General features: G+C 51.8%; 1 protein-coding gene across 3 annotated transcripts in view; it reads right to left on the bottom strand.

Annotated features, from left to right (window-relative positions):
- Positions 1-3,354: 3,354 nt before the first annotated feature.
- AFAP1L1 (actin filament associated protein 1 like 1) overlaps positions 3,355-23,625 on the bottom strand; it is a 55,645-nt gene continuing 35,374 nt past the window's right edge. For 2 of the 3 annotated variants that reach the window (XM_050962613.1, XM_050962616.1), the window contains exons 5-19: positions 23,500-23,611; positions 22,128-22,226; positions 21,112-21,323; positions 20,135-20,314; positions 18,554-18,649; positions 18,015-18,099; positions 17,346-17,498; positions 14,312-14,523; positions 13,083-13,228; positions 12,207-12,285; positions 11,843-11,954; positions 10,963-11,127; positions 9,195-9,373; positions 7,977-8,105; positions 3,355-6,749 (exon numbers count right to left, since the gene is read on the bottom strand). In XM_050962613.1, the coding sequence (XP_050818570.1) occupies positions 6,726-6,749; positions 7,977-8,105; positions 9,195-9,373; positions 10,963-11,127; positions 11,843-11,954; positions 12,207-12,285; positions 13,083-13,228; positions 14,312-14,523; positions 17,346-17,498; positions 18,015-18,099; positions 18,554-18,649; positions 20,135-20,314; positions 21,112-21,323; positions 22,128-22,226; positions 23,500-23,611 (1,983 nt within the window). In that variant the 3' untranslated portion in view covers positions 3,355-6,725. Of the gene's footprint in view, positions 6,750-7,928; positions 8,106-9,194; positions 9,374-10,962; positions 11,128-11,842; positions 11,955-12,206; positions 12,286-13,082; positions 13,229-14,311; positions 14,524-17,345; positions 17,499-18,014; positions 18,100-18,553; positions 18,650-20,134; positions 20,315-21,111; positions 21,324-22,127; positions 22,227-23,499; positions 23,612-23,625 lie in introns of all 3 variants that reach the window. The other variant, XM_050962614.1, reaches the window with a different exon arrangement.

Raw genomic sequence — 23,625 nt, 5'->3', positions numbered from 1 at the left:
CCTCTGTGACAGAGCGGTAGCCAGCCTGGCAGTCTGCTGGCTCTGCCCTCCCCCACCCTCTGGTGGCGGGTAGGGTTGTTGCCAACTTTATAAGTGCACAAAAACTACCCCCCTAGCCCGGCCCCAGCCCTACTCACTACGTTTCCCCTCCCGTGGTGGCTCACGCTCCCACACCCTCGCTCACTTTCAGGGGGCTGGAGCAGGGGGTTGGGGTGCACGAGGGGGTGAGGGCTCTAACGAGGGGGTGCAGGCTTCAGCTGGGACCAGAAATGAGGGGTTAAGGGGGCTCTGGGCTGGGGCAGGGAGTAGGGGAGTGGGAGGGCTCTTGCTGGGGTGCAGGCTCTGCGGTGAGGCCAGGGATGAGGGATTGGGGTGCAGGAGGGGTCTCAGGACTGGGGGAGGGAATTGAGGTGCAGGCTTACCTCAGTCAGCAGCACAGTGGGACTAAGGCAGGCTCCCTGCCTGTCCCAGCTCCATGCTGCACCCCAGAAGCAGGTCCAGCTCCCACGCAGGGAGGCCAGGCGGCTTCCCATACAGTGCTCTCACCCTCAGGTACCACCCCCCAGCTCCTGTTGGCCATGGTTCCCCGTCAATAGGAATGGGGAGCTGGTGCTCAGGGCCGGGACAGCACCGCTGAGCCCTGTGGCCTCACCACATAGGAGCCAGACCTGCTCGCTGCTTGTGGGGTGCAGTGTGGTGCCAGGACAGGTAGGGACTAGCCTGCCTTAGCCCTGCAGCACTGCTGACCAGAGTTTTAATGGCACAGGTGGCAGTGCTGGCTAGAGCCACCAGAGCTGCCAGGGTCAAAAACTGAACACCTGGCAACCCTATGGGTGACATGCACTTATCACACTGAAGTAGATGACCCATCGAGATCCCATCCAGTCCTACACTTCTGATATTTAGAGTGCTCCACTACTTCACTCCTCTTTGGAGTTGAAAAAATCACCGTGACCGTATCACATTTTAAAATTGTTCAAGACGAGACAAAGGTCTGATAATTAATAGCTGTGGGGAAAGACTCCTGCAATCTGTGCTTATCATGACTGCCAGTCTCAAAACTAAGACCACTTTACTTCTGAACAAAAGTGTTCACACAGGAGTTTAAGGTTCTGTAATTTATGTGCATCAACTCTACAGCTGTGTCACACTACCTGCAGGCCCTTAAAAGGGAAGGGGATAAGGGAAGTTGAGGGGGGGAACACCTCTTAATTCCTTTAGTTTAAAATGCTTTAACTGGTTTTCCATGACCTTCACATGATGACAGGCTGCAGATGCAAACACCTCTGGTGGCAAAGGAGCAGTGTTAGCCACAATCCATATGAGATTTGTCAGACTCTGAATAATAATTGAACATCTGATTCAGCATTATAGTCTCTGTTCTCAGTGTTAAGAACTCTGTGTTTTTATCACGGGGTAACTTATGCATTAGCTATCCCCCTGTAAAAACATAGTGGACACAAGGCACTTTGGTTTCTCCAAAAGGCAGCCAATACAAAGGCAGGGGAGAAATCACATATTCCTGGAAGTCCAAAATGGTACTGAAGGTTATACAAATGCACAACCATTTTAGGTATATGGATTCTTTGGGAAAGGTAACAGCAAAGTATGAAGCTTATTTGCCCTAAAGGCTCAGAAACAAAAAGGCAAATTAAGACGACTCCAAATGTATTTATTTTAACTTAATGACTTTTTGGTGTACAACATGATTTTTGAATACTTATGGTTGTCAGTCATCTCTCTCAGGGTTGTAAATTTATATTTACTAAACATCACAGTAGACGTTTGCCTTTGAAAAGAATTACATACAAGATAGTATAATGCCCTTAGGGTCAGATTTTTAAAGGTATTTTGACAACTAGTTGGATTTTCAAAAGCATCTAGGTGCTTTCACCCTTTAAAAATCTGGCCTGTGGTGAATATTTGGGAACCAAGTTCCACACATAAGTGGTGATATGAAAAAAAAAAAACACACTAGGGTGCTGGATAAAGATGCAAAATACCTGTTGACAAAGGCAATCCGCATTGGCAGCTCAAAGGCATCAGAAAAACTGGAAATCAGTCAGCCTTGATGTCATATGATCCCAAAGAATAAACTTGGGTATAAAAAATGAAAAAAGCACAAACATTTAGAAGTAAAAATGTTGCAATACCAACCAGAAGTGCTCTACTGGAAACTGTGTGAGATGTCATTGCTGAAGCTACTAGTAACTAATACTATTTTCAGTGATTATTTGCTATATCACTTAACTAGCACAATGATATCCATCTGCACAATGTTAATGAAGGTAAATTATGAAGTGCTAGGAGTAATTAAAATAGCATTTTAAAAAGTAAATCATTGTAAATGGAGTGTCACTCCTTTAAATTGAGTAGAAGAAAAAGGCAGTCCAATTCAGGCAAAGCAAACAGCAGCAAAGACAAATTTGTGAACTGCTATGAGGCTTTATCCAGACGTAGAGACTGAGCTGGATTATTTTAAACACTAAAAACCTATCTGACACTTACCATTATTGGAAGGGGGTATACATAAAATATTTCACTGACTCAAGGCTCCTTTGGCTGCTCAGTACATTATTTCAGACAAAGAAGAGCTGCCTTGTCTAGGCATTGGGATGCACGGTGCTTTGAGAACACAGCCTTGGGAAGTGGGTGCTGAACTGTACAATCCTCTGCCCCCCCACCCCAACATCTGATTTTTGCAGCCACTGCAGATGGCTCACTCCATCTGGGGTAACTTTCATCTCCTCTGCCCCTTCTTTTGTCAGGTTTGTCCCCTCTGCCACTGTCTAGCAGCATCTCAAACTAGTTCTTAACCCCAGCTCCTATCTTCTGCCCCTGATTTCCCCCTCCATCCCTCTCTTTCTCCTGCCTCCAGCTGTTTGACCTTCTTGTGCATTCAGTCCCTCCTCCCTCCCAACTTAGCCCATCCTTCCCCTCCAATTTGCCCCCCTTTTATCCTATTGAGCAGCAGGGAGCAGATTGCCCTCCCTTGTGATGACAGCAGCTTCAGCAGATGTTACTGAGCAGCCCCACTTCGTATATGCATGCTGTGCATCAGAGCCACCAATTGTGATGGGCAGCAGTTTGTAATGTTACACCTGCCTAGCCAGGGATCAGGCTATGGGGCATGCCCCTGCCAAAAGGTCCCAGCATGCACACCGCCAGCTCTGCTCTGGTGACCCCAGGGCAGGACCAGTAAGCCCAGCCTGTACAGCATCACGCTGTCAGGCTGCTTTTGGGTTATGGCACCAGGCCGCCAGTGGGAGGGGACAACTAACCCTCCCCTTACCTAAATCTAGCCCAGACACAGCCCTTGCTGAGCTCAATAAATGCACACAGGCTGGGTTCTGTACAGCAGTCTCTTTATTAGGGGAAAGAACACAGCACCATAAAATGCAGATGGTTCTTACAGAGGAAGCATGGGGCACAACATGCTGAGCCAGCCACCTTCCATCCCCCATATCCAAAAGCAGGTGGCACAAGTGACACAGTGCTGCCAAGGCAGAAGGGATGCCTACAAGGCATGACCATGCCCAAGCTTCTGTCTCCAGGTTCCTGCTTGTTTCCCTACCCCTCCCAGCTTCGGTTGAGGCAGCAGAGCTGAGAGCCAGCGACTGAGTCCTGTAATCATAGGGCACTGGGCAGGCACCGTATAGTGAAAGCCTTAGTTTCTTTATGGGAAATAGCAGCGGTCTTGGCTCATTAGTGAGGGAGCACACCTGTGCCCCTGCTGGGCTGAGTCATAGGAGAAAAACCCTACTGCAATACAGCAGGGATGTTTGGTTTTGTTCTTCAGGCTTGTCACCAACAGATGGTTTGCTCTTTGTACAACTACTGTATTACAGATCAGAGCCTGTGGCATGACACATCTGCCTCTGGGGATTATGAAGCCAGCATGAAGGAAAGGGTTATGAGGAGACAGAAGCATGATTTTGACAGGTTCAACTTTCATGCAGTTCTAGCCTATTCAAAAATTAAGAGATGAGAAACCTGGAGGAACCTATGGGGCTGAGCCTGCAGCCCGTCCCAGCTACAAGTCCCCCTTTAGCTAGGACTGGAGAAGGAATTGTTCTAGAGTGCACTAGAATGACCTTAGTGCAGCTTGAGTGCAAAACATACAGTTACCGCAGGGATGCCTTTGGCCTAAGGTGTTTGACTGTAGGCTATCCAAAGATAACTTGCAGCACACTGGTGGGCATCTATCCCCTAAAACCAACTTGGAGCCCCTGCTTCAATTCCATGCCTTGTCATCTTAGTGGAGCTTGGGGGAGATGAAGATGGCTGCATATCGTGAAGTGACACCTGCCTTGAGCCAGGAAGACCACACAGCACTGAAGGAGTCAAAGGGAGCAGTCTGCAGTGCAGGGACATGCTGAGACATGCTCTAGCATATGGCAGGAGCAGCTGTGGGTGCTGGGAGGGTGACAGCGTTTCAAGGAACAGAAGCATCCAGTTCCCCTTCTTCCTACATCTTTGGAGACAAGACCCAGCCTTCAACCAAACTGTGGAGAGGCAACAATCAAATAGCACCAAATCACAGCATAGGCTTGGGCATGGCCAGGGCTGTGAGATCAGAAGTGCTCCTTAGCAGCCTCACCCACAGCATCCCACCATGGCTTGGAGACTACCCAGGTCAAGGTTGCTGTCAGGGGAAGGGGATGGGGAGTCTCTGCAAAACTGGACTTTTATGAAGGAGCACAGGATTATCCAAGTGCATCATTCTCTTCTGTTCACTGATGCTGACTGCATCCAAAGGAGTGAAAAATTCCACTCAGGCACCTACCCCTGCAATACTCTGGTTTGACTTTAAGACAACTGAGACTAGCAAGAGGGAGATTGATTCAATATCAACACTGCTGCAGCATAATCTACGCTGAACCGTACTTAGCCTGACTGTAAACCAGCTTGAGCTCCTGTGTATGTGGATGCAGGGTGCATTCAAATTGGATGAAGAACAAGTGGTACATGGGGGGAGGAGCGGAAGCAGTATTTCTTTAGTATGGACATCAGCTGGGGGTGGGGGATTTACAACTATCAAACAGCTCAGCAGGCAGGAACACAGATGGTTTTGAGCCCAGCTCATTTACCTGCAGTTGCTATTTTTATTAATGGTTGCTTAGCTAGTTATCATACAAATACCCTAAGGCAGTGAGTTCCACAGGTTCTGTTGTACTAAAAGCTTACTGGCACATTACCCTTTGGTGCAGTCCAGGAACAAAGAGGAGTGCCTTGTGCTTTCCCTCTATGCCCCAGGCTTCCTGGCTTTGCTTACTCTTCTCCAGACTACATTGGCTGAAATCGTTTCCTCTGTTCTTGCCCCCTTCCCTGGTCCTTCTCATCTTCCAGCGGCTGTCGCTGAAATGGAGGTGTCCTGCCCTGCATACAGTGTTGAGGATGTGCCATTATTTCAGGCAATACCCTTATCTCCCCCATCCACAGCTCACCATTTGACAGTGCTTTGAGGTGGCGGCTCCCTACACCATCCCCCTGCCCCAAGATGCTGAGCCAGGCCCAATGTGGGTGCTTTCAGATGTTAGCAGCAGAACTTCCGCAGCATTCGTTCTCCAAAGGCCGTCAGCCCTTGCCCTGCACTGGGCAGCGTTGCCCTGCAGCACAGCCATTTCCGGCAGGAAGGAGACTAGAATTAGATAAAACAGTTGAGCCAGAAGCAACAAACTTGAGACAACCTGGCCCCCCACTGCTCAGAGGTGCTGAGCGCACAACACTCCATATGCGGTCAGGAGAGACTGGGGGGAGCAGTAGCTCTGAGAATTAAGCCCAGGGTGACTCATGAACCCCAACACTGAAGCATCCAAAATCAGTGGCCACTTTAAAAAGTATAGCTTCCCAGCCTCTCTCTTCCCCCGTTGTGCTGAATTTACCTGATGTATATAAAAAAAAATACAAAAAGGACAACTGCAGTGTGACAGAAGAGACTGCAATAGGGCAAAGCCCACCCACTAAGTCAGATGCTCTAAGGGTCAGAGATCTAACAAACAATAAACAAGAAAGCACCATGGTCACATGGTCTCCTCCTAGGGCCTCTGGGCTTGGCTACTGCAGAGGGAGGAGACTTGGCTAGCTCCACACAATCTCTGCTCTGGTTGGGGATAGTGGACTAACTACGCCAATGGCCTGATCCAGTAAAATCTCATGTCAATAGCATCACTTCAATGTAATGCCTCTAATGAAAGCTGACACCACCCCTCACTGGAGACCAGATCATACTGACCCACATTTGACCGAGGGAGGAAACTGAGCTGCAGGAGGTAAAGCACAATCTAGTCACAGACCACCTGTGGTGCCATTAAGAATAGAAGCCAGGCGCTCTGACTCTGAGTTACCTGCACACTCCCCTAGCTCATGCTCCCCCATGTTTCTGTTAGTTACCAAGAGCAAAATGCATCAATGGGGATGGCCAATGTCCCAGTCCTGGTGGAGTGCTCCTCCCCAGAGCTGGGCATTCCAGCTGCATGGGAGCCTTACTCCTGAAAGATTCCCGCCCATTCCCAAATATCCCTCCCCAACACCCAATCCTGTCTGATTGCCAAACGTCCCCACCATTGGAAGGTGGGTGCTTTCCCCATGCCCCCATCCCCCTGCTGGAGATCCATGCTTGCCAGAATCCTCTTCCACTCTCCCTGGGGAAAAGGGGCTTGCGGCTCTTCAGTGTGTCCCAAGGCCCGAGTCTGTTAGCTGCAGGTGAGGCCTGGCTGCCCCAGTTAGGTTTGCTTCATCTCCCACTCCTGCAATGCAAGGAAAAGGGTGGGGGGGAGGGCAGGGACAGAAAATTTCAGGGCATGTTGGCATGAAGAAAGAAAGAATCAGGCCCCACAGCTGCAGCTACTGAGCCCCATGCTGTAGACCAGGGGTCAGTAGCCTTTCAGAAGTGGTGTGCAGAGTCTTCTTTTATTCACTCGAGTTTAAGGTTTCGCGTGCCAGTAATACACTAATGTTTTTAGAAGGTCTCTCTACAAGTCTAAAATATATAACAACTAAAACTATTGTTGTATGTAAAGTACAGAAGGTTTCTTAAAATATTTAAGAAGCTTCATTTAAAATTAAATTAAAATGCAAAGCCCCCTGGACTGGTGACCAGGACCTGGGCAGTGTGAGTGCCACTGAAAAATCAGCCCCATGCCATAGGTTGCCTATCCCTGCTGTAGACCCTCAGGAGCCAGCAGGGGTATGTCTACCCTGCAGTTGAACGCCGGCAGCCGGCCCACGGCAGCTGACTCAGGCTCACGGGACTGGGGCTGTACAGTTGCCATGTAGATGTTTGGACTCTGGCTGGAGCCTGGGCTCTGGGACCCCATAAGGGGAGAAGAAGTCCCAGAGCCCAGGCTCTAGCCCGAGCCCAGATGTATATGTCACAGTTTCATAGCCCTGCAGCCTAAGCCCCATAAGCCCAATTCAGCGGACATGGGCCAGCCACAGGTATTCAGTTGCAGCACAGACGTACTCTGGTGGGCCAGGGTTTAGCTCTGAGTAGCTTCTTTAGCTTGTGACATACTGTCTGGAAATTAGATATGGGGAAAGCCTGATGAGGCCTGATCTAGCTCTGCCATTCAGGGACCAAGCCAGGCCAGCTCCCTATGCTACTGCCTGCTACAGGGCTTTGGTCACTCTAGATTCCATGGTCTTCAGTGACTGAGCCACCACCATTGCCCTGGAAGTCAGGTCATGAGTTGCCACTGCCATGATCTCCCCCAGCCAACCTGATGACTCCTAAGTCCCAAGGCTTCCCACCCTCTCAGCAGCCAGAGGGCAGGCACTGGCAAGGGGCTCTGCAGAACCTGGGAGAGCTGCCGATGCATGAGAGTGTGGTGTTGGGGGCAGGCAGGAATGGAAGGGGGAGGGGTGACCAGCTGATTCCCCAGCCCCAGCCTCAGGGTCTAGGAATGCTGCAGTGTCCAAACACCTACTGGCAAAGTTGAGGAAGATGCTGCCAGGCTGGGAGGTCAGAGCTGTACCTTGGCCTTCTGCAGCACTTTCCCCTTGTTGGCAGGGAGGATGGAGGGGCTCCTCTTCCTCATTTCCGCTGCACAGTTCACCGGGACCAAGTGCTCCATGGGGTTCCCATTCGGCTTATTTCCAGTCTCCTGGGGGGTAGAGGGGAGGAGAATAATCCTTTAGAGACTCAGAAAGTAGTGACAGCAGGAGACAGCCAGAGAACCCAGATTAAAGCACACTCCACAGCTTCTGAATGTGGCAAGCAGCATTTACTATCCACTAATGGACTGCTGGGACCGACTGAACACTAAGGGGCACTGGCAGAGCTGGTAGGAGCCCAGGACTAGAATAGCAGAGGGGTCACTGCACAACTGGGGAAAAATCCTAGGACTGGACTGGCCAAATAGCAAGACAGCGGGGGGCTGCAGGGCAGGGCTGCCTCGGGTGGGATGGAGTGAGCATAGCAGAGGGGAGGCTGCAGGTTTCGAGACTGAGGTGCATTGGCCCTCCACTTGTATCCCTACATCTCCCGCCTGAAGCAGGCACAAGCCAACAGAAAAAACAAAGACTCCCACTCCTCTGCATTAGTAGGAGCAGTGCCAGCAGATCAAAGGAAGTGATTATTCCCCTCTATTTGCCACTGGTGAGGCCACATCTGGAGTATTGCATCCAGTTTTAGGCCCTGCACTACAGAAAGGATGTGGACAAATCAGAGAACCCAGCGGAGGACAACGAAAATGATTAGGGGGCTGGGGCACATGATTTACGAGGCAAGGCTGAGGGAACAGGGCTTATTTAGTCTGCGGAAGAGAAAAGCGTGGGGGTGGAGTGGAGGGATTTGATAGCAGCCTTCAGCTACCTGAAGGGCGGTTCCAAAGAGGATGGAGCTCCGCTGTTCTCAGTGGTAGCAGGTGACAGAACAAGGAGTAATGGTCTCACGTTGCAGTGGGGGAGGTCTAGGTTGGATATTAAGAAAAAAACTCTCACTAGGAGGGTGGTGTAGCATTGGAATGGGTTACCTAGGGAGGTGGTAGAATCTCCTTCCTTAGAGGTTTTTAAGGTCAGGCTTGACAAAGCCCTGGCTGGGATGATTCAGTTGGGGATTGGTCCTGCTTTGAGCAGGAGGTTGGACTAGATGACCTCCTGAGGTCTCTTCCAACCCTAATCTATGATTCTGCAGGGGAACAGGAACCTGCTGGAAGACCAGGGCTGTGGAAAGGAAGGCAGTGACTCCGTACCCCATTTTCAGCTTTGCTGGTCACGGTGAGCCCCAGAGCTGGCCCTCCTGCTAGCGACTGTTTCAGCCGGTCCTTCACCTCCGTCAGCTTGAGCTCTAGGTCCACGCGCTGCTCCTCCTTCCCTTTGCACTGCTCCTCCAGGGCCACCACCTGCTCCTCCAGCTCCTTCAGCTTCCTCCCTGATTGAAGGAGACAAGGAACAAGACCAATCAGGTCCTGTCAGTTCAGCACAGAGCCATGAAGAGATGGGATGGCGTTTGTAGAGTGAAGGGAGGCTCCCAAGCCCAAATTTACCACCCCTCTAGTGAGTGTGGTTTGCAGATGGCAGCAGTGATGTGCCAGCACCTAGAAGATCTCAGATCAGCCATTCTGGTGGGGGCCTGTTTCGAGTGTCTGATATCCATTAAACATGCCCTGCTGCAGCCGCTCTCCTTTGCTAGGATTTATCAGTAGGTAGAACCTCAGAGTTATGAACACGAGAGTTACAAACTGATCCGTCAATCGCACGATCAGGCAGCAGCAGAGACAGAACCCCCAAGTACAGTGTTAAATGTAAACTTCTAAAAAATAAAGGGGAATGCAGCATTTTTCTTCTGCATAGTACAGTTTCAAAGCTGTATTAAGTCAATGGTCAGTTGTAAACTTTTGAAAGAACCATAATGTTTTGTTAGAGCAGCCTCCATTCCCGAGGTGTTTGTAACTGAGGTGCTCCTGTGTAGTACTAGTACATTCTCTGCTCTGGCTTTTCAACCTTAGAAGCTGAAAAGGAAACAATACAAGGACCTGCCTTTTTTACTGGAGGGACACACACCTATTTGGCCACTAGGTGATGCCGCTGGGCACAGTTTGAGGTGGCTGCAGCAGCAGGTGCACCAGATCCCCCGTGACTCAGCACTACAGCTGGGACCCAATGTTCTGCCCAGCAGAGTGGAAAGCCCTAGCCAGGTTGGCAGACGGCTGAAGGCACAACCCCGGCCCTGAGAGGGGATGCCAGGAACAAGGAATACAAACAACAAAAGGAGCACACCAGCTCCAGCAGAGGGCATTAAAGGAAGTATTTTCACACAATCACAGATTATTAGGGTTGGAAGGGACCTCAAGAGATCTAGTTCAACTCCCTACTCAAAGCAGGACCAGTCCCCAAATGGCCCCCTCAAGGATTGAACTCACAACCCTGGGTTTAGCAGGCTGCATTCTATTGCATCCATGCTGGGGCTGGCCAGCAAGGAGTCAGCAGCACCAGGGCTGGGAGAGATGATGGTACAGTCATGAGCAACCCCCATGGCGGAGCAAGGGAGGGCGGGGGTAGGAGTTTGCTAAATAAATAGTTGACACATCCCACCTTTGCTAGCCAGGAGTGTAAGTGGGCCTGTCTGCACAGTCGGGGGAGAGAGGAAGGGGCTTTCTCGGGTACAGGGTGTGACCAAGGAGATGGCAGGACTGTCATGCTCATGAGAAGTCTGGAGAACTGGACCAGCAGGGGGCCTGGCCAGTGCATGGCCAGAGCTGGGACCAGAACAGGTCAGCAGCAGCAAGTCAGGCTAAGGGGCATTGGCAGAGCAGGATGGAAGAAACTTGCACCATTTTGCTGGGTTTTATTCACCCTGACCTCATCCTCTGCTTTGCTGGGCATTAAAAATCCACCAGCCTCACTGCTGAGATGTCCTCTGGTCTGGTGACTGTTGCCATGATCCCATATTGGAGGGCTGAGTTCAGATCAGCCAAGGGGGTATTTCCTCTCCTGCCTGGGCTGCAGTAGGCTCCATACCTGTGCTGCTTTTCATGGCCTCCCGGAGTTCCCGCTTTTCCTTCCGCAGGGTCACCAGCTGATTCCGGATAGAAGTCCTCTCCTTCTCCAGCTTCTCTTTCTCCGTCAGGAACATCCTGGCATCCTCCTCGGCCCGGTTCTTCCCATACTTGTACTGGGTGGCATCTACAGAACAAGGACATAGCTGGTCAGGCAGGGAGTTCGCACACTAGCCCCTGCCTCTATAGAGGAGAGCAAAATGCAGGCTCAGCGAGACGAGTTCAGGACTCGCAGCTTGAGGTCTCCGTTTCCATGATGGGAGTGTCACAGATTAGCCGGGTCAGCTCCCGAGGCTGCACTAGGCCGTGGCAGGGAGAAGGGGCTGCCTGTGGAAATGGCGACATCACACCAGTTTCCCCAGGAAGATGCACTGAAGCCCATGCAGGCTCAGTGTGAACCTGGCACCTTCTTCCCCACTGCCTGCGGAGGGGTCGCTTTTCGTTAGTGAATCCAGGGCAGGTGAAAGGTGCCCGAGGAGCAGCTGAGTCCCCACTCTGTCCTTAGCAGAGACAGTTCATGCTTCCCACTCATCACAGCAGGCAAACATACCAGAGCCCTGGGCTGGGAAGGAGAAGCTGCAGGTCTCTCAGATCAGCCTGCCAGTTACTACAGTTCCTAAAGGACACATGGCCACCTGCAACCATCACTAGCCCACATGGGACTAAGACCCCACCAGCTCATCTCAGCGGCTGGGAATGGCTCCTGCCATTAGTGACCTGGGGCTCGATAGGAAGAAGTGACCAGAGATGGGAGGCCCCAATCCCTGAGCCAACTGGTCCCCTCCCATGTGGCTGAGATTCGGTCCCACAGCATATCTGTCAGTGGGCGAATCTGAACCTACTTGATGCATGTCTTTTGACTTTGACTTGCGGGTCCACGCGACGTGACGACTCACTGCAGGATGAGGCATGCCGCTTCACCTGGGCCCCCGACGGCCGCGGTGGCTCCTCTGCCTGCATGGATGGATGCAATGAAAACAGATCCCCGCAGAGACACTGTGTGGCATCAGTACTAGGCAGGAGCAGAAATCCACACTCAGGGCGGTGCCACAGTTTCTCAGCAGTCACCCCAAGTGCCACTGAGGGGAAGAGGGTGCCTGTCTCCCCAGCACTCAGTTACTTGGAGGTCGTAAGAGGTTGGGTGGGAGAAGGACCATGGCCTCTCCGGGGGTGGGGAGCGTGATAGGAAGCAAGCCACATTTGTACCTGCACCTTCTCGTAGGGGACGTCATCATACACCACCCGGGAAGAGTCAGCCTGGCTCTCATGGGAGGCGCTGGCCCACCTGGGGAGGTAGAGAGTGTCAGCCCCTTCCACACAGCAGCAGCTACACACTATCCTTCTCTAGCTCCTTTCACCCAAAGATCTCAAAGCACTTTTTGCAAACTTTCATGAGTTAGTACTGCCTCCCCTCCCCCATGCCACTGAGAGCCGAGCCCTGCTTCAGGGAAATGAAGCCAGTCAGGCATTGCCCCCCTGGCCATATCCCATGTGCTGGTTGAAGATGGGGAGGCTTTTATTTGTGTGTTCCACACTTCCCTACCCCCAGCTTGCCCTTTGTACTCCCCCCACCACCCCCCGATGCCTTCTCCCAGAGGCAGGTGCCCCACACTTTTAGAAATGTGGTAATAGATATTATCCCATTCCAGAAGCAAGATGCAGTGACTTGACCAAGTCCACTCAGCATAGCCAGAGCTACCAGGTCCCAGTCCTGAGCTCCAGGCCCTAGACAGCTTTCAGAAGGCACACAGAGCTCAGGGCCCCACAACTCATAACCTCTCGTTGCTTTTCCCACCGCATGTCCCTACCCCACAACACTACTCATGGGGCAGATGGTTTATTCTGGCTCTGAGGATGCATGCAATGACTTGGGGCTGTGTTGCCACCTGGGTCTGGAGACAAGATGCATCCACAGTGGAAGTACTGCTGGCTGGGATGACCTCACAGGGAGTTTTGCTCTCCCAGGCTTAGCTGGGGGTGGAGGTGGGGGTCACACCAGGTGAGCCTCATGCCGGAGCTGGAATGAACACACACACACACACACACACAGAGCTCTGGAACGATGGGAGGAGAGCCCCTTACAGATAGGAGTGTCTCACAGCGGTGACTATGTTGGCTATTGTCTCTACATCCACGTAGTCATAGTGCAGGGCCTCCGGGGTTTTCTGGGAGCCAGTCTCAACCAGCAGGAGGCCAAGCCAGCGGCCCAGATCTTCAGAGCAGTTTGCCTAGGGGGCGAGAAAACCCATCGTCATGAGCACTAGGCCCCTGGATATGCATCTCCCCTTCACATCTCTCCTGGTAGATGACCCATATCCTGCAGAGCATTAGCCAGAAGTTACACCAATATTTCTCCTCACCCCCCCAAAACCTCCTTGCTTTGGGTCTCCCCCAATCAGCCCAGCCCACCCATGCCACACAAGAAAGCACAGGCCTCTGCTCATATGCAACACATGCTGAGATGCAGTATGTCTTCAACTTTGCGTGGGGTTGGGTAGGGATGGGCTTCCCAGGGGAACTGGGAAGAAGTTACCCTCCCTAGAGAATTAAGTTGCTCTCACCACATGGCACCGAGCCAGATTCCATCAGCCCAAGTACCTGCCAAGCTCTGCTCCTGTGCAGGGGAGCCGTTGGGTTGAAGCTAAGAGTCAAATGAGTTCATTCACCTGCCGTGATTTGCCTGGTTCAACAAGTCCAGCAGCTTCTCTGTGCTGATACTATCAGCATCCGGGCTGCTGCTATACAGTTATTCAGATCCAAGTGAAATTACTTCATGTATTTCTTTCACTTGTCTGAAGCACCTTAACAGGGTGCCCCATGCATGCCTGCTTTGATCAGTCATGGAATAAAAACTTCACATAGCCTAAGGGATCCTGCCAAGATAAAGATTAGATTTAAAAGACCCCAAATCCCTTACTTGTGTAACGAGGTGCACCACTGATTATTAATGAAAGTTTCAGAGGCTGCTCAGCATGGTTTATGTGCTCACCTGCATTTGGCTGGGCTCGGCAACGAAACAGGACTTTGCTTTTTGGTTCTAGGCAATTTCACTTGCCTGGGCCATGCACCAGCCCACCTGGCTGCATTTGGGGTCTCAAAGCACAACCGGGGAAGGAGTAAGTTAAACTGTCCCTGGAAGTTTCCATTTAGAATCTATTTGGTCTCTCTGTTCAGTTCTGGGTTTGGTTAAACCCTTAAGGAAACAGACCAAAGATTTGGACCCAAACTTCCCATCCATGTCTTCCAGAGAGGCAGGAAGAGCCTCTACAGCCACATCCCTCACTCGGAGCTGCCAAGAATGAAACACTCACCTCCAAGGCAGAAACCTCCTGCCCACTGCGAAGGATGCGAAAAGCAAGCGGGTGTTTAGGGCCCAGGCCTGGCACCACCTCACAGCCACGCAGGATGATGGCATTCACGTGCGTCCGCAAGTCGGAGCGGTCCTTGTGGAAATAGAGGGTGTGGCCTTTCAAGCAACACCAACGCTCCTTCCAGCACTGGTTAACCAGGACATTCAGGTAACCTGCAGGGAGAGCCAGTTCCCAAAGGGAAGAGAGTCTCGGTTCATTAGGTCCAGCTGATAAACCCTAACAAGCATGATGCTAAAGGAAAGGTGGAAAGCGAAAGCCAATCTGGGCTGGGCAGGAGGGTCCAAAAGGTTGTCTTGTCTCGCCCTACTTCAGTCAGTGGGTCTGTTTACACGAATTAGACACTCGCGGCTGGCCTGTGCCAACTGACTCAGATTCATAGGGCTCAGGCTAAGAGGATGTTTAATTGCAGTGTAGACATTCGGACTCAGGCTGCACTGGGACCCTCTCACCTCCTAGGGTCCTAGAACTGGGGCTCCAGCCCAAGCCTGGACATGTAGACCACAGTTAAACAGGCCTGCAACCCAAGCCCCACGCACCCGAGTCAGCTGGCGCAGGCCAGCCACGGGTGTCTAACTGCTGTATAGACATAACCAGAGAGTCTGAAATGCTACTCTGCTGTATCCTACCAAGATACGTCCAGACCTGTCAGAGAATCACTGCCGATCTCCCTACCTCTGGGTAGGCCTTGTTCCCCCACATTTTTCTGGCAGTGGAAGCACTCAACAGGGGCAGGGCCCTCTCTCTGGAGACCAGCAGATCTAGCCCTTAGATCTTCAGAACTCCAAATCAAAGGCCCAAGTGCAGCTTGGTCTTTAGTAAGTTCATACTCTACAAAATCTCTGCTGAAATCAACGGGATGTTTGCTCAAGTAAGGACATTAGGATTTGTCCACAGAAACTGTAGATGCAGAAGTCTTACGAAGTTACCATGCTCATCCCCTCTGTTTTGGGGGCAAGATTCATGAGGTAAATGGTCCAGCAGTTAGGGCATTAGCCTGGGACTAGAGAGACCTGGAGTCCATTTCCAGCTCCACCACAGACCGCCTGTGCGAACGATCACTTGGTCTCTGTGCCTCAGTTCCCCATGGGATAAGAGCACTTCCCCATCTCCCAGGGGTGTAGCAAGGATAGCTACATTCAAGATTGTGACGCACTTGGGTGTTATGGGAATGGGGGCCAATATGAGTCTCTCAGACAGACATATGGAGCTTCATTGATTTTCTTGTCTCAGAGGGCATTTTGAGCAACTTACTAAACTCATAGAATCATAGGGCTGGAAGTGACCTTGGAAAGTCACAGAGGCATGCACAGAGGCATGACCACATAAACCTTGATCATCCCTGACAGGTGTGTGGCCCACCTGTTCTTGAAAGCCTCCAGTGACAGGGATTCCACAACCTCTCCTGGAAGTCTATTCTAGAGCTTAACTACCTTTATAGTTAGAAAGTTTCTTAATATCTAACCAAAATAGCCCTTGCTGCAGAGAAGGCAATTATTTCTTGTCCTACCTTCAGTGGATATGGTGAGTGACTGATTACCACCCGGTTTATAAACAGCCATTAACAATATTTGGAGACTGTTATTAGGTCCCTCCTTAATCCTCTTTTCTCAAGACTAAACATGCTAGTATTTTTAATCTTTCCTCATAGGTCAGGTTTTCTAAATCTTTTCTCATTTGTTATTCTCCTCTGGACTTCCTCCACTGTTAATAAAGCCTAGAATAATTATAGCCTTTTTTGCAACTGCATTACATTGTCAACTCAATTTGTGGTCCATAACAACCCTCAGATCTGCAGTGCTACCATCTAGCCAGTTATTTCCCCTTTTGTAGCTGTGCATTTGATTTTTCCTTCCTAAGTGAAGTAGGTTGCACTTGTCTTTATTCAATTTCATCTCGCTGATTTCAGACCAATTCTTCAATTTGTCAAGGTTGTTTTGAATTCTAATCCTGGCCTCCGAAGTGCTTGCAACCCCACCCAGCTTGGTGTTATGCTTATAAAATGTGTCAATATTCCCCACTTCATTATCCACATAATTAGTAAAGCCAGGACTGAACCCTGTGGAACCCCACTAGATACACCCTCCCAATTTGATAGCAGGCCACTGATAACTACTCTAAATGACTATTGTCTTTCAAACAGCTGTGCTCCTACCTTCTAGAAATTTCAGTTAGACCACATTTCCCTAGTTTGCTTATTAGAATGTCATGTGGACAGTGTCAAAAGCCTAACTCAATTAAGACATATCACATCTACTGCTTCTCCCCATACACTAAGCCAGTAACCCTGACAAAAGGAGGAAATTAAGTTGGTTTGGCATGATTTGTCCTTGACAAATCCATGCTGTCTGTTCCTTAGAACTCTCCTCTCCTCTCGGGGTTTACAAACTTGTTCCAATTGTTTATGTAACTTGCAGGCTTTAGCTCTACCGCTCTAGCTTAGAAGAGAAAACCAAATCACCCTGTTTACATGGCACTTAACACAGAGAGCACCTGACAGCTGTGTGGTCCCCAGTGCCTCCCCAGATGTGTACCCGGAGTGCTTTGCCCTGGGTGCAACAGTCTGGTCCTGCAATCACGGGCTGGGGACACTGAGCTAGAAAAGGAGGGAGAGAGAGAGAGACACACACACACGCATGTGTGTGTGCGCGCGCATGTGTGTGTAAGTGTAAAAAGGGATGGAGGAGGTCAATCCCAGGCTACTTGCTTGTAGCAGGAAATCCTTTTCCATGTTATGGCAGAGCCCCTGATGCTGTCGCAGGGCTAGTGAGCAATGGGTGGAATTCCAAGGAAACAGTGAAATTCCCTGTGTCTTGGATGGTGTTCCCATCCCGCTACTGGGTGGTCTGTCCGATAGGCAAGAGAAAGGCCTTGTGGCACAAATTATACCTGGCACAAAGTCCCCTAGGAACAACATCCACCTAGACCCAGAAAAACCCCTTCTTGCTCCCATCGCCCCAGAGCCCTAGGTACGAACCACAGCAGGGGATGTCCTCCTCAGTGGAGGACGTCTGCGTGTCCTCAGAGGATGGCTTCTTTTTGGAGAAGCTGATGATCCTGGTGATTTTCCTCCCGGCTGCCCGGCTCACTGAGCCCTTCAGTTCAGCCAAGCCACTCTTCTTGCCTTTCCCTGGGAACAGGGAGGAGAACTCAGCTCAGAAGTAAAATGGCAAACCGCCCCTCCCTCCCCCACAAGGCTGGCCAAAGCAAAGAGGTCACTTTAGTACCATCTCTCAGGCTGGGATTTGCAATGAGAGCAGGAAGGGGTTTCAGGTGTCAGACAGTGGCAGGGAGAGGAGGGAAGAAGGTGAAGAGATACACCAATGGGGCAAGAGCAGGACATCCTCACCCCCAGAAATTGTTGCACTTCTGAGAACTGGTGCATGGAGCCAGGGGCAGATGCAGGCAGAGGCTGCAAATATTCCACTGTGGCATGGCCTCAGCAACTCCATCACATGCAGCAGGGCCCCACTGCAGTGAGAGGAAGCTGTACCAGCAGGCGTGGGTGCCCCCTTCCCACCTCCCAGCAGCTTATTGAGACAGCTGCAGAGAGGTGATGAGGATGCTTCCTGCAGTGGTGTGGACCCTCCCCCAGCAGTGCCAGCCCATGGGCACACAATGGTCAGAGCAGGGCTGGGGCTCTCACCGTGCTCCCTTCGGCTCACGGGGGTGCAGTTCTCTCCTGCTGCCACGCTGTCCGAGTCAGACGTCTGTTTGTCTTGTGATACACTCTGTGGGGAGGAGGGCAGGCAGGCATCCATTTCAGTGCAGTTCCTCTCTCCATCCCTTCCTCCCCCCCATATGGGTCCCCATGGCTTTTAACCACAACAACGCTGCATTGAATGACCATCCCTGACCGGAGTTCTGTGGTCAGGTCCAGCATAGCTCCTGATAGCCCCACCCTAGGCAGGGGGACAGGAAAGGGCATATGCCCCACCTCCCTAGAGCAACCCCCATCTCCATTCCAGGGCTGGCTGGGGAGGTGGTCTTGGCTCTTTATTGCCCATTGGAGGGGGTCCCCTTCTGCTATCATAGGGGTGCCACAGAAGGGCCATGCAAACAATGGGAGCAAGGCTGATCTTGTAGAACCCAGCCTTCAGCTGCCTGATTCTTGAGTTTAGTCATGGTTCCATTCTGCTATGTATCACTAACCCCCAGCCACCCGCACTGGCAGGGGAGAGACACCTTGTCAAGGTCCATCTTGCAATGTAGCACAGGGGATGTAGGGGCTTCAGTCACACCTGTTCCTCCTCCACTGGCACTGCTCCCTTCCTTTATCACCTGTGGGGACAGACCACTCAGCACCAGCCTCTCAGGCCCCATTGGGAGCGACTGAGCCCCCAGTTGTTATCCCAGTAACAAAGGAGCTCTGACCACACTGCTTGACCCAACCACAGCAAACAGCATTTTGCCATAGCTATTTATGAACTCTGACTGATCCAGTTCCCTGCTGCCTTCCAGAGGGGACAAAGCAGCATGTTGCACCCTGAAAGCTCCCTTTGGAGCAGGGTCTTCTTAAAACTCCCTCCACAAAGTCCTGTTTTGAGATAGTAAATAGTTTGGCCGTTAAAAAGGTTCAGGGACATTTAACAAGAACTCGGACTACAGCCACAAAGGCCCCTTAGGTTCCAGCTAGCTGATTTGGGAAGCTTTGACAATCTCCTACAGGGGTTTTGCCCAAGTTACCTATCCAACCCCATCACCATAGATAGCATCTGAGCACCACAATCTTTTATGTACTGATTGCCAGAAGGCTGCAGCAGAGCAGGGAACTGAGTCTGTGTCTCTTGACTAGGGCCTTGACCATCCTTCCCGTGAGGTTGTGGTGAGCCTAGGCTCTCTGGGGAGATGCCGGTCAGGAGGGACACAGCATGAGGACAACCCACCCTGCACTACTTCAGCCTTCCCGTGTCCCATCCCTGCCAGCCAGCAAAAGAAGAGGGGTGATGAAAAGCTGCTACAATCATAATGTGGGTGACCAGAACTTCTTGCTAATGTCCACACAGGTTCAGCCCAGAAGAAGTTCTCCCATCCCTCCTCCTCCCCCATGTCGCCCTTAACCAAGGCACATGCAGTAGCCAGGCTGAGTAGGGCGGATCTGACAGCACCAGGAGACCTGGAGTGCAGTGTAATGAGAGAGGGTTGATGTCCCAATCTCTCAGCAGTGAAATCCCCCACATCAGCAGATTGGGGTGGGCAGGGGCTCATGCTCCCCAAGTGTGAGGTGGTGCTATTTAAATGCACTCCTGTTTCAGGCCTTTACACACTGCCCGCTCAGAGGCAGATCCGGTAACTTCACCGAACAGTTTCTAAGCTACACAGCCTCCCACTGGCAGAACAAAGGCAGGAAAAAGGAAGGGGAGGGTAAACAAACAGCTCCCCTCTTCCTTTGCCCATGGGACTCCAGCCTATCACACGGGGAGCGGAAAGGGGCCGGGGCTCCCTGGGCCTGGTAGCTCGCCCCACAGCTGGTGTCCCAGTCTGGCAGGGATGATAAAAGATGGGTGGAAAATCTCCTTCCCTTCAGAGATAAGGCAGCACTGGAAGCTAGGCCTTTCCCATGAAGGCAGATAACCTGCCTACCCACTTATGTCAGACAGGGATCACAGGAGCCACGTACTGAGACGGCACCAGAACAAGGAGGAGGTTCCACCAGAAGGACAAAGGCTGGTCAAATGGGGAAAGGCTAGATTTTGTAGGGGGAGGAAGCCTGTGTGGCCAGTGGTGTGGGCTAGAGAGAAAGGCATAAGCTGCAGTAAGAGGTACCTTCAGCCATTCCTCAGCCTGCTCTTTGCTCTGCACTGCCAGCACCAGAGCCTCGGCCCCTGGCAGAGAGAAGCGCAGCTCATGCTTCTTGCGGCGCCCATCCTTGGGCACATAGTTGACGCTGCAGGCGCTCAGGGGCACCTCCAGGTGCGGCTGCCGGTCCTTGGAGCTTTTGTAGCACTAAAAGAAGAAGAGGAGACAATTGTTTCCCACAGAGTCGAGGCCTGCCTGCATCTCCTGCCAGGCTGTGGAGAACGAGCATGCTAGCACAAAGGGGAGTATCCCTGCTGAAGCTCTATCTGCCCTTACATGGGGCTTCATCTAGTGACCTCATAGCAATTCACAGTGGTGGCACAGTATCATTAGCCTCATTTTACAGAGGAGGAGGCCACAGGGAAGTCAAAGTCACAGAAGGGGCCAGGACCAGCACCGCAAAGTCCCTGCTTGCACCACTAGACAACACTCCTTTCCCAGAAACAGGAACAGAGTCCTGTACCCTACCCTCTGGGCCACACTATCTCCAAGGTAACTGACCTGCATGATGACTTTACCCATGATGCTTGCATTAATTTTTCTAGTGATAAATATACAGGGTGAACCCTGATGGCTTCTGGGTAGAGATCTGGACTGTGGGCCTCATGGCGTAAGTGCTTCCGAGGTGCTGTTATTCTGCACAGCAGGTATGGATTAGATATGCAACACTGAAATGAAAGGCAGTCTCAGCCCTGCTCACAGCCCCATGGAAGACACGGCCTTTCATTTACTCCAATTCACTGAACATGCACGGTTAGTCCATTTGTAAGCAGGGATTAGCAAAGCTGCTGCACGTCCTTTGGTGCTCTTGGCTCACTTGCACTCTATACACAGGAGGCTCCCCGTTTCTCCAGCTTAGGATCTCAGACTTTAGATCTCCCCAAAGACTTCCTGTATCCTGGGTCCCCCTGCACTCCCCAGCATTCAGGAAGCTAAAGTCTCACCAGGAGTTTGTTGTCCTTGATGACTGTCAGCTGCTTGGCCCACTGCCCAAAGCGCTTCTTACGCAACAGGAAGGCACAAATCCTGCAGTCCTTCACCAGGTTCATAGAAGCTTCCTCTGAAGGCCATTGGTGTGTCAGCCGCTGGCCCTTCCCATCCTCCTCCTCTTCATCGTATGACTCATAGGAGCTGCTCATCGCATCAGAGTCATTGTCTGGAAGGAAGCAGAGTTCCCCCAGTCACCCCAAGATGCTCCTGACAACGGAGCTCTAATGCCCTGCACGTGGAGTGGGACTTTGGCCTGGAGGATCATCTTCTCCTAGCAGTGTCTTGAGTGTGTGTGGGGCAGGGGGAGGGAAATCCAACTCTGGAACAGCAGCAGTTCAACGCTAAAATTTCCATTTTCCTCCAGCTCCTTTCCAATTTGCACTGGCATTTCTCTTTATGGAATATGCAAAGCATGCAGGGCTCTAAGTGACCATTTATGTGTGACAAACCTTCTCTTCAGACGGAGAGACGCTCGTGGAGAAAGCACTGACTAGGACATGCAAGAGGCCTGACTGTTTGCTGACCAGCCTGTGTAAGATCAGTGTACATGTCTGAATTGCTCAGGGACTATTGACCTCCAAGGGATACTCCAGGATGCAGCTCTTTGCCCAGGCAGCTGAAGCTTTTCTCGGCCTGCTGTCTTCGTTTTCATTGCATGGTTACTTTAACTAAAGTCAAGGGCTCCCAGAGCAGCAGTATAACCTTATACCTGGTTATAAACTGCCAGAAACTAACAGACCCTCGCACTCTTCTTTGCTCTCAACACCAGGAGCAATTTTTGCCTTGAAGGCCACAGAGCTACCATTGATGGTTACCACAGGGCTGTGGTCCACGCAGACTCCTAGGTACCCTTTGGCTCTGTGTAGGATTCCCCATCCCACCCCTGTCCATCAGGCTGATGGCTGATCCCCTTTGGCTCTTTCGCCCTGGTTAGGCACCTGTCTTGAAAAGCCTTTGCCCTGGTACCTACAGGAGTTTTTCTGCTCCCCGTTCATCCTGGTAACAGGGTAGTTGCTGTCTGCGTCCTCATAGTAGCCATCCTCGATTGAGTTGGCGGGGCTGGAGCTATCTGCAGAGAGAGCAAAGGGTGTGAGATTTGTGATGAAGGAGACCCCTGCACAGGGGCTGGGATGTTAGCAGGGCATGTGCATGGCACAGACGACAGTGACAAGGCCCCATCAGAAGGCTGCGCTGAAGCAAGTCATGCCACAGCTTGGAGCTCCCACAGCTGCCAGCACCAGCTCCAACTCAGCAGCAAGGTCAAGTGTAACGGATTAGACACAGGTGCAGTTATAGCTGGATGGAAGCACAAAGTGGTGGGAGAAGGGAAGGGAATGGCTGTGGCTAATCTGAAAAAGCCTCAGCAGCAGAAAACCTCCTTTCGCTCCTCTGCCAGCTCTCCAGGGGCCACCGGACAGCCCCGCCCACAGGAGGAAGGAGATCGGCTGCCAAGTGACATGGTTTGGGAAAAGCACCCTGCTCCTTTCCTGACATTCCTCCAAGGTCACAGCCATTCCCAGGGGGGCTCAGCACACACTCCCACTTCACATACAGGGAGTGCCCCCCCACCCCAGGCTGCCCTTCACACAGGCATCAAGATCAGCAGCTGGGAGAGGAGGGAGCATTTGAGGGGCTGAATCCTACACCTGAGAGAACACAAAGCAAAAAACCTCCCACTCTGGGGAAATCTTTTCTTTCCCTTGGGGGGTGGGGGCGGGCCTTGGAGCCCCTGCCCAAGGGTGCTCAGGGAAGCTGCCCCACATCAGGCCCTGGATAGGAGCTCCTTGGGAGCCCAGTAATGTCACTCCCAAAGGGGCTGGCAGGTGTTGCTACCGGGTGAAAGATCCCTTTCACTCACTGCCCACAGCAGGAGCCAGGATTGGGGCTTTGTTCATTCCAAAGGCCTCAGAGAGACTAGGACTTGACACAGAAAAAAATCCAGCTCCCACTGAACCTGCTGCTCCTTAGTCACCCCCTCTCCCTGCCCTAAGCCATTAGGCCAGCTGTGGGAGAGATTGTCTTGCATCAGGATCTCAACATTCCTGGTCACCGAGTCCTGACTGAGGCATTTCCAGCAGGGTGGGTGCAAACAGCCCCCAGTACTACCACTATGTGGGGATGGGAAGGCAGCAGGGACAGGAGTGCCATTGCCCCCACCCCAGGTCACTGCTTTCCCTAAGACAAGCCAGTGAGGGTCAGCCTCCTGTGGGACGCTGGCAAGGGCTCCTGGTTTTGATTGGCTCCCATGCCAGCCTCTGTACAGACATGCCAGGGGCCAGCCTGCTGGGTGTTCTCCAGTCCCCTCCCCACAGGCGCTTCCTGTTTACTAGAGTCAGACTCACTGCGGGAGGTGATGTACTCAGGGGCCTTGCCTGGGCCCAGAGGCAGGGCCTCCTCGTAGTAATCTTCAGGTGGGGGGGTTGTGGGAAGTGGTGGAGGAGGGTCCCTGGGAGCCTACAAAGGAGAGA

The sequence above is a fragment of the Gopherus flavomarginatus genome, chromosome 7 (assembly GCF_025201925.1).
Source record: "Gopherus flavomarginatus isolate rGopFla2 chromosome 7, rGopFla2.mat.asm, whole genome shotgun sequence".
NCBI classification, from domain to species: domain Eukaryota; kingdom Metazoa; phylum Chordata; order Testudines; family Testudinidae; genus Gopherus; species Gopherus flavomarginatus.
The sequence above is the reverse complement of the archived record's forward strand: the minus strand, read 5'-3'. Positions and strand labels throughout refer to the sequence as shown.